The sequence below is a fragment of the Pyrgilauda ruficollis genome, unplaced genomic scaffold, assembly GCF_017590135.1.
Source record: "Pyrgilauda ruficollis isolate IOZ18807 unplaced genomic scaffold, ASM1759013v1 scaffold315, whole genome shotgun sequence".
NCBI lineage: Eukaryota > Metazoa > Chordata > Aves > Passeriformes > Passeridae > Pyrgilauda > Pyrgilauda ruficollis.
The window spans coordinates 123947-134687 of record NW_024524545.1 but is presented as its reverse complement, the minus strand read 5'-3'; the positions used below and the strand labels follow the sequence as shown (position 1 = coordinate 134687).

The 10741-nt window shown below is 39.7% G+C and overlaps 1 protein-coding gene across 6 annotated transcripts in view; it reads right to left on the bottom strand.

Annotated features, from left to right (window-relative positions):
* Positions 1-8: 8 nt before the first annotated feature.
* The window catches only part of LOC121357152 (AN1-type zinc finger protein 5), a 28929-nt gene continuing 18196 nt past the window's right edge, over positions 9-10741 (bottom strand). For all 6 annotated transcript variants that reach the window (XM_041474209.1, XM_041474207.1, XM_041474208.1 and 3 more), the window contains 2 exons: positions 2448-2573; positions 9-1467 (listed from right to left, as the gene is read on the bottom strand). In XM_041474209.1, coding sequence (XP_041330143.1) covers positions 1319-1467; positions 2448-2573 — 275 coding nt within the window. In that variant the 3' untranslated portion in view covers positions 9-1318. The remainder of the gene's footprint in view (positions 1468-2447; positions 2574-10741) is intronic.

Sequence of the window (10741 nt, the reverse complement as noted above, 5' to 3'; positions counted from 1 at the left end):
TTTTTTAATAGTAAACTAAAAAACTAAGATTGAACACTGCAATAAAAATCATAAGTAGCATCTTGTGTACATATACATGAAGAGGCATTACAACACTAGTCTACACTATACTAGATTATATAAAAAACCACCACAAGTTTCATACATCACAAAACCCCCTTCCATTATAACACAGAAATTATTTTACCAGACAAGCATCAGTGAACTATACTGTCCTTTCTAGTTATTATACAAAGCTGTAGATAATGGAGCCCATGCAATACACCCAAGAACACTGCAGTCCTACACCCAAATACAATTAAAAATTATAAAGTAGCCTTCCAAGAGTGGTTCCAGCTCCCACTTAAGTCTACAGGAGTCATGTTGGGTATGATTCCCATACACAACAATTGTTACATTTAAAAGTTCTTTTTTCAACTGAAAAAAGCTCCTAATAAGCTTTTGAATGTGCTGAATTTAAGAAGCACATGAATAATAAACTGCTCAAATACTTCTGCAACTTACACAGATGCATGTGTCACTTGATTGAGTTGCTGTGGTATGTCTAAAAATACCACCCATAGCTTTTGTTTTCTAAGTTAATCTTAGCACAATATTGTGCTACACAACATTATTAGCTATGCAAGCAAAAGCAGACTGTTGCAGAACAGTTCTTAAGTTTCTAACAGGACATTTCTTTTGGGAAATTATTATAATCTTCATTATTCTAACGTTATCTGTTCTAAAATAGTTTTCTTCTCATACATATCTGATTTTTTTCCCATTTTTCTCATTGCAATTGCTAAATTACTTTTTATTAAATATGGCACCAACACTCATCTTACTGGATGGTAGAGCCCTCCACATGTCTTATATTCTGCTGGAATACAATGGAGCATGGAAACTAAAAATAAAATAAGATTTCAAATGGATAGAAGTAGACCATCAGCCTTTCTGACATATCCTTCTCCCAAACAGGCAGAGTCTTTGGCTAGTCATAAACACCTTGAACATCTCAAAAGGCATATCTGCGGCAAACATTAAGTAAACATCTCTTTAGCACATGTGAACTAGAGCCTGTCTTCTGTGCATGTGTATTCCTGTGCAGGTTCTAGCCATCCAATCATATTCTGAGGAGCACATATACATTTTCAAGGACTGTATCTATCCAATTTGGCCTGTAACAAACACCCAAACATTGTGAAAAAAAATTAAGACAGACAAGGCTAAAATTAAAACTTTGGAGAACAAAAGAAAATGGCCATGCATCTGCTCTTTAATGCTTTCATAGGGCATATTAAAATAAAACAAAAGTCAGTCTTTTCACAAATAGACTAGTTTATATTCTTTGGATTTTTTCAGCCACCACAACTGGATTCTCTTTCCTGATTTTTGCTGAAGCTTCTGCTTTGTAATCATACGGACAGTTATGCTTGTCAGAATAACGGTGAAGTCCACAAAATAAGTTTCCACATCGGCAATCAAACCCTGTATAAAGAAAAGGAAAAACAACATCACTAGGAAGCTTCAGACTTAAGAAAGCTATAAATTAAGGGCTTAGCCAGTTCAAAGGGGGTATGTGCATCTTCTGTATCAAAGAGATTAAGTGGAGTGAATATTTTTAAATATCAACTCTATTAAGGGATCTAACATTATGTATTTTGTAACAGCAAGCAAAAGTTTAATGCCTACAGATTTCAACAAATTTAATCTATGTCCTGGATTGAAAGATAATGTGCGTATTCTATTTGCCATCAGTCAGAGGTAGGGCAGTTATCTTCTGTTAATTGGGCAGTTTTCTTTATCTCTTCCACAAACCGATCCTCCCTCCAGGAAATATCTTCTGTTAATGGGCCATTGAGTGTCACTGCATGACTGATAAAATTACATCATCCCATTGTGAGATGATCTGCCCAGGGGGAGGAGCCAAGCATTCCTTCCTGGATATAATCTGAGATTTTGGGATACCAGAGCAGTCTTTTCCCACTGCATTCTCAGAGGAGCAGCTGTCTTCTCCACTGGATTCCCAGAGGAAGACCAGGCCCATCTACACCACCACTGGACCTTCAGAGGAAAACTACACCCTTCTAGAGGATCACTGCTTCAACAGAACCACATCTGTCACTCCAGGAGGACTGCAGCCACGATTCAATTGGACTGCTACCAACACCCTGACCAACAGGGTGTCAGGTTGTATTCTGACTCTGTCAGTAATTTGTTCTTTTTGTTTGTACTATTACATTTGTGTTTTTAGTTTTCCTAGTAATGAGCTGTTATTCCTATTCTCATATCTTTGCCTGAGAGCATTTTAATTTCAAAATTATAATAATTCGGAGGGAGGGGGTTTACATTTTCCATTTCAGGGGAGGCTTCTGCCTTCCTTAGCAGACACCTGTCTTTTCAAACCAAGACAATCTAGTAAGAGGCAACTAATAAGTCTATTCAATATTAACAAAGTACTATCATACCCGTAAGGCCAACCTTCTTTCTGCATGTGAAACATCTGTTCTTCTTTGGTTTAGGCAGTTCAGAAGCTTTCTCTTCACTCTGTGAAGTACTAGGTTGAGAAACTGATGGGCTTGGTTGAGTAACAACTGTTAAAGCAAGCAAAAGAAATAAAGGTTATTTTCTTCCTTTTCTTGACTTCACTAGCATGTTTGTAATTATTAACAGTAAAATCCCCTCTACTAAGACCCTCAAGTTTATTGTCTGAAGTGGTAAGTAGAATAGGTATTCTATTAACTTCCCTTTTATCTCTACAGAAAATTATCAAGTTTTCCCCACTGTTCCATCATCTAGGAAATACAGCATACCTAGTGTTATCACCTGTATACACCCATATAGGTCCTGTACACACAATATTAAAAGTCATATGATCCAGTTTAAATTAATCTAAAAGAATAACAACACTAAGTTGTTGAACAGAGGGGATACTTGTGGAAAATAGTCAATAGGACCATATTTTAGAAATTAATGACATTTACAGTAATGCTTTTTTGTCATAGTACCAAGTTACTCTGCCATTATACTTGCAAAGTCAGATGACCTAAAACCTCAAACAGTACACCACCTAACATTCTTGAGCTTCAAACCACTGATTTTGTGATACACCAAGTATACTACTACAAGCCACACAGCTCAAAAAAGCCCTTATTTCATGCACTTTTCTTTAGTAATTTAAAGAAAAAGTACATATTTACATTGGATATCAGTATCCTTGTACTATATTCAACCTTAATGATCAAGCAGTTTGAGTCAAAATGGTTTATTTTTCAATTGCCTTTGTCATGAACACTTTTGGTTACATTTCTCACTTTCTATCCAAGTTCTATGCAGGATAAAAATGGGTCCTTCTGTGAACTTCTGTGGATCTGTTCATTTTCTTTGAAAAATTAAAATTTTTATCAGTTGTTTTAAAAATCCTTTAAATACCCAAATTAGTGCAGAGGAAACACAAGGGAGATGTGTTTGTATACAAACTTTAATGCATACAACCCAGAGAGTCTGTCCCTGTTCAGTATTCCTGGACACTCAATTGTATGATTACATCTATTGTTTTAAAAAATAATGAGCAAAGTATAAAATACACTCCATAATTAATGCTTGAGACTATAGGTTTAAAGGACTCACTTGTAACCAACTTTATGCCCATAAATATGATTTATTAGTTGAGATCCTTTTAGATCAGTAAGCATTGCATTCTGAAAGTGGATTTTTTTAACATCATGAACCCCTTATAGTTAACATTTTATTATCCTTACTATTAATACTTGCTCTTATAAGATTTTCTTTGTATTATGTTCATATGCCTATTACTACTAACACAAAGCCTCACAGATCCAAGCCCCATTTCACAATTCACTGTAGAAGTGAACAAAGAAAGCCTCCAGTCAGTTCATATTTCAGATTGTAAACAAGATTCAGTAGTGACAAACTTTTAGAGGCAACAAGGAACTTTCAGTGCTCATACCCAAAAAGTCTTATACAGAGAATCAGTATTTTCTTATACAATATTATAGCTGTAAGTCCTAGGGAACAACTCAAGCTCTTTACTGACTTTATTTTTTAATATTCTATAGATTCTTCTAGAAAGTGTGAAGAGTTCAGCATCAACACTATTTTGCTAATTCTGAGGACAACAATACTATCCAGTCTTGGATATATAACGTTTTTTCCATACTTAAGCATGCTATTAATAAAAAGCAAAGGTATAGCACTACAATCATAACTGCTATTAATACTTTTCAGAGTAATTTCAACAGCTGCTTTTTTTTAAGTTAAGCAATTCCTTTGCCTTGACAATTAATATTTTCAAAATTAACAGATATAACCTTTTGAACTCTTCTTTAAACCCCAAGGAAAGTAGTGTTCAGTATTAGATATTCTAGTTGAAAGCCTACGATAAAAAAAAAAATCAGGTTAAAAACACCGATGCTACAGTGTAAACCTGTTGGATACCACACACCTTAGCTGACAGGAATTAAGAAATGGATTAAACATCTCCCAAATCAAGCAGCATGATCAAGCTCCTTTTTGATTTTTTTGTATTACCAGTCTATTTAAAATGAAATGCTAGTTATAAGCTATGGCTGATGGAAAAAGGGAACCTTCCAACTCTCTGGTGGAGTAAGCAAGTGAGCAGCTGTGTGTGCTTAGCTGCCTACCAGGGTTAAACCACAACAGACCTTTTTGGCACCCAACAAAGGGCTTGAAGGGTTTGAGATAACAACAGACTTGACTGGAATGTGCTAGGTCAAATTTATAGCTGTTAGTGCTGTTTAACTAGTAATCAGCAGGCTCCTGAGCTTGTCATGGGCTTACTTGCCTGACTGCAAAATAAACTCTAGTGCTCATTAGTGGCTGCTTTTTGCTTTCACTGCTTATCGTCTTACTCTGCTGTGCCTGGGAACATTTTGATAACAGCAATGACCATGCATGCACATGGGCTGGCAAATGGCCAGTGCATTGCTGCTGTGCTGGACAGGCTGGAACTCTGTGTGAACTCAAGTCAAAGGGACTGTGACCTTTGGATGAGTCCCTGTGGGAACAGGACACCCTGAAGCATCTGTGGCCATGGTTACATCTGTGCCAGAGCAGGTACACCTCTAAAGGGATTGTGGCTCAAGAAGTCCACACTGGAGAAGGTAATACCTTGAAGCATCTGTGGCTGTGGATAAGTCTGTAACATAGCAGGTACACTCCTGAAGGGACTGTTGCTGTGGGTAAAGCCACACTGGAGCAGGTACATCTCTGAAAGAATTGTGGCCCATGAAAAAGACCATGCTGGAACAGGTGCACCTCAAAGCAACTGTGGCTATGGATAAGTCTGTGCAGCAGAAGGTATACCCTAAAGAGACTGTGTCTTGTAGATAAAGCTCCACTTGGAGCAGGCACACTCCTAAGGGACTGCAGTCCGTGAATAAATCCAAGTCAGACCAGGGGCAAGGGGAGGAGTTCATTTCAATGTTAAACCCTATGGCCTGGTACAAAGGGATCAAGGGTAGAGATTGTAATGGACATGCCTTTAAACTGTTGTAATCTGGGTTTGGAGTTACATGTTATAGGATGTATTTATAGCAGGAACGACCTGAACCAATGGAGGACAAACCTCACAAGAAGCAGTGCTGTGCAGCAGTGACCAGATTTGAGCTCACTGATCCATCAAGACAATGAGATAGTGTATTAAATAATTTTGTGTCACAACACAAAGATTAAAAACAAATCCATCTAAGTGAAAATGTTACCAACTACTACAAATAAACTTACTTCCTCCTCTACATAAATACACTGACCCTGAGATTAGCTGAGTTGGTAAGAGCATGGTGCTAGTAACACCAAGGTGACAGGTTTGATCCCTCTGTGGGCCATTCACTTAAGAGCTGGACTTGAAATCCTTGTGGGTCCCTTCCAACTCATATTCTGTGAACTCTGTGAAACTGACAGGTGTTCACTGCCACAACCAGCAACCTGGGAACTAGGAAGCAATGATGATAATCCAAAGTGCAAAGGCCCATTTCCAAAAAAAGGTGCCAAACAGGATCCTTCCTCCACAACTAAAACATATTCCAAAAACAAAAATCAGGTAACATGCAGAAATGGGCAACTAAAAGGTCCCAACACATGGAGATTTCACAGGTTCCCCTAAATCAGAATTGTTCAATTTATTACTTGACACAGATAACACCCGCAAAAAGTAGGCATCCACCCACTTTTATGCCAGCAGAGTTAGATCTAATAATGGGTTTTAATAATGAAGTCCTCAAAGTAGCTTTGCATAACAGCTAGAACAGGGACAACACCCTTTAACTAAAGCTCACACATAAAAACCCCCCATTTTTTCATCAAACTGTATCTCAAATGAAATATAAGTTTTAGTTCTTCTGACATGACATTAATACCCACATTTATCAGATACTATCCTGACAACTGCTTGTCACAAAAAGCTCCCTCTAGTATACATTAAACAAATTTTACACCAGAAATCATACTGTGTTAATCATCAGGCAAAGTACTCAAAGTGACTGCCAGGGAATAAATCACTAGACAAAAGCTGAAACGATGGTAGGAAAATGGTTGTTACTGTCACCTGCAGACCTGCCTCCTCAGTACCAATAACCCTATTCATATGGAGCAAAGCCTTTTATCACCAGAACATGTTTTATTGCCTTAACAGAGGTCCTGTTGGCATGTAGCCCTCTTCACCACCATGGTTATTTCTCTTGCCAACTACCAGCTCAGATTATCAGATGAGGTTTGTTTCACTTCAATTTTAGGAGACCAGATCTCCTGCTACAAGGTTGAAGAACTTGGGAGCAAAAAGAAGTTTCCAGAAATGGACATGATTTTTAAATTTTATTAAGTAATACAACAATAAGTTAACCACAGGCAGTGTAAAATGCAGTGCCATCAGGAACAACAAAACAGGCACAGGGGATGCCATTCAGAGGGACCAGGACAAGTTCAAGAAGTAGGTCCATGTGAATCTCCTGAGGTTCGACAAGGCAAAGTCCTGCATTTGGGTCAGGACAACCCCCAATATCAATACAGGCTGGGGGATGCAGGGATTGAGATCATCCCTGTATAAGAGGACTTAGGGGTAGTGGTGGATGAAGACCTGGATGGCAAAGGCATGGAGTGGGAGAACAAATAAACACCCACTGTAGGAGAAGATCTGGTTTGAAAGCATCTAAGGAACCTGCAGGTGCACAAGTCCATGGAACCTGATGAGATACACCTGCAGGACCTGAGAGAACTAGTGGATGAAGGTGGCTAAGTCACTATCCATCATATTGAGAAGTCATGGCAGTCCAGTGAAGTTCCCATGGACTGGAAAAGGGGAAACATAACCCCCATTTTTATAAACAGAAATAAGGAAGACCCAGGAAACTACAGGCCAGTCCATCTCACCTCAGTGCTTGGCAAAATCATGGAGCAGGTCCTCTTGAAGACCATGCTAAGGTACATAGGAAATAAGGAGGGGATTGGTGACAACCAACATGGCTTCACTAAGGGCAAATCATGGAGGTCTTTATGAAAGGGTTATAGGATTGGCAAATATGGGAAGAGTGACAAAAAAAATCTACCTGGGCTCATGCAAAGCATTTGGTGTTGCCCCACACAACATACTTGCCCCTAAAGTAGAGAAATGCAGAGTTGACAGATGGACCACTTGGTAGATAGGAAATTGGCTGGATGGTTGCACTCAAAGAGTTGCAGTCAACAACTCAATGTCCAAGTGGAGACCAGTGCACACTGGCATGGACCTGTTCATACAAGTCCAGAGAAGGGCCACTGAAAGGCTTCAGGAAGGAGGCCTGGAGCACTTCTCCCATTAAGACAGGCTGAAAGAGTTGGGGCTGTTTAGCTTGGAGAAGAGAAGGCTCAGGGAAGACCTTAGAGCAGCTTTCCAGTACCTAGAGGGCCTACAGGTAGGCTGGAGCAGGACTTTTTACAAGGGCATGTAGTCATAAAACAAGGGGGAATGGCTTTAAATTGAAAGAGGGTAGGTTCAGATTAGATATTAAGAAGAAATTCTTTACTGTGAGGCTGGGGAGGTCATGGCACAGGGTGCCCAGAGAAGCTGTGGCTGCCCCATCCCTGGAAGTGTCCAAGGCAAGGTTCAATGGGGCTTTGAACAACCTGGGATAGTGGAAGGTTCCCTGCCCATGGCAGGGCGGTTGGAACTATACGATCTTTAAGGTCCCTTTCAACCCAAACAATTCTACAATTCTATTATCATAAATCTGCTAGGATAAGGAACCAACCTAATCCTAGTACAAAAAGTGCCTGAAAAATAAAAAGACAAACAAAACCCCCACAAATACAACTGTTGCACTGTATATTTGGGAATGTTTACGTCATTCAGTCGGAAAGTAAGATGCATCTTCAAAGCAGACAGAGGGAGAACAGCAAGGTTACTTATGATTAGAAGTAAACCACAAGCCACAGCATGACAGCTGTTCAACCAACACAAAGAAAGGTCCTGCAAATAGGAAGACTAATGCTGCTCTGACCCCAAAGTATTAAACCCACAGTGACTCTGAGACTTCTGAAAAAGCAATAATCACTGTACTAACAGGCTCAATAACAATGCATCCCAATGAGCAAGGAATCAGGCAAAGGGGACAAGAAACCTGCATGGATGAATAAGAAACTCCTGTAATTACTCAAACATAAGCAGGAAACACACAGGAGGTGGAAGCAGGGTCAGGCCACTTGGAATTAATATAAAGAGGTTGTCAGAGTAAGTAGAAATGAGATGAGGAAGACCAAGGCCCATCAAGAATTAAACCTGGCCAAGGATGTCAAGGACAACAAGAAGGACTTCTTCAAATACATCAGTGATAAAAGGAAAACTAAGGATAATTAGTTATCTAATTTCTCCATTTCTAAATGGAGGGGGGACCCCAGTGATAGAAGACTCAGAGAGGGCAGCGTTACTGAATGCCTTCTTTGCATCAGTCTGCACTGACAAGATCAGCGCTCAGGGATCTTTGACCCAGGAGACCAAGGTAAAACTATGTTAGAAGGAAGACTCCCTTGGTCGAGGAGGACTGGGTCCATAAGCCTGCAGTGCCCTTGTGGCCAAGAAGGCCAACAGAATCCTGGGATGCATTAGGAAGAGCATTGCCAGCAGGTTGAGGGAGGTGATCCTGCTCTTCCTACTCAGCCCTGGTGAGGCCACATCTGGAGTAGTGTCTAAATCTGGGCTCCTCAGTACAAGAGAGACATGGAGCTCCTCTCTTATGAGGAAAGACTGAGGGAGCTGGGCCTGTTCAGCCTCAAGAAGGAGTGACTGAGAGGAGACCACATCAATGTCTATAAGTATCTGAAGGGAGGGTGTCAAGAGGATGGAGCCAGGCTCTTCTCGGTGGTGACAACCAATAGGACAAGAGGCATTGGGCAGAAACTGGAACACAGGAAGATCCACCTGAACATGAGGAAGAACTTCTTTACTGTGCAGGTGACTGAGCACAGGGACAGTTTGCCCAGAGAGGTTGTAGAGTCTCCCTCACTAGAGATATTCAGGAACTGCCTGGACATAATCCTGTGCCATGTGCTCTAGGATGACCCTGCTTGAAGAGGGAGGTCAGACCAGATAGCCCACTGGTCCCTTTCAACCTGACCCATTCTGTGGTTCTGTAACTAGACTGTCAGAACTGACAGTGGTTTTCCTTACACAAACCAATACAGCTGGAGCAGTTCATAAAGGACTGTATCCTGTACGAGTGACCCATGCTGGAGCAGGTAAAATGTGCAAGAAGGAAGGAACAGCAGAGAACAGTTATGAACTGACTGCAACCATTTCCTCCTGCATTACTCAGAATATAGGGAGAGGAGGTAGAAGAGTCTGGAAGTAAAGATGGGTCTAGGATGAAAGGGGTGAAGGGAAGGCATTTTTAGTTTTCTTTGTTTCTTACTATCATGCTCTATTTTTTTAATTGGCAATAAATTAAATTAATCCAGAAAGGACTACTAAAGTAACAGCAAGGTTTTAAAAGCTTCCTGTATACTCAAACAAATTAGCCAAAATAGTACCTTATCAGTTTAAAAAATGCATTGACTTCCACAGTAATAGGAAGCAGTAAGCATGCCAGTGAAGAGTGAAATGCCTGAAAGCATAAAAAAAAAAAAAAAGCTTTAAGCATTCTAACTACTTTTACATTAAGGTAAACCCCAACTCCTACCACAGAAGGGCTGGAAAAAATAAAACAGAAGAAGGGATAAAGGTAATAGACAAAGAGCTTCCAAAAGTCATCAGAAAAACATACAGCACTTCCATAGCACCAGAACTGAAGACTATACTACAAATTACATAATTCTTGTGCTGCACATTAACACAACTGACTTGTATATAAAGTTTGAGTCAATAAGATGGACAGTATTTATTATGCTTTATCAAACTTGAGAATAAATATTTTATTATTTAGAAACTGCAACTGCTATGCTGATCTACCTGTCCAAGATAAAATACTAAAGAATAAACTGTATATTCAATTTGATGCCAAAGAACTAGGATAAAATTATTCTGCAGCATGAAACTAATCTCTCACATGCTCAACAGGCACACTGAATATTTTTACTCTTACATCAATATAACAGATACCCCTGTTAAGTATCACACTAAAATATGGTTTAGATTGGCTGCCATCAAGACTTGATGCCTTTTGCACATCTCTCAAAAAGATACGATAGCACGTTATTCGCAACAAGCACAGGACCAGCAGTTTGGTCTCCAGACTTATTCTTCAAGACAGATGGC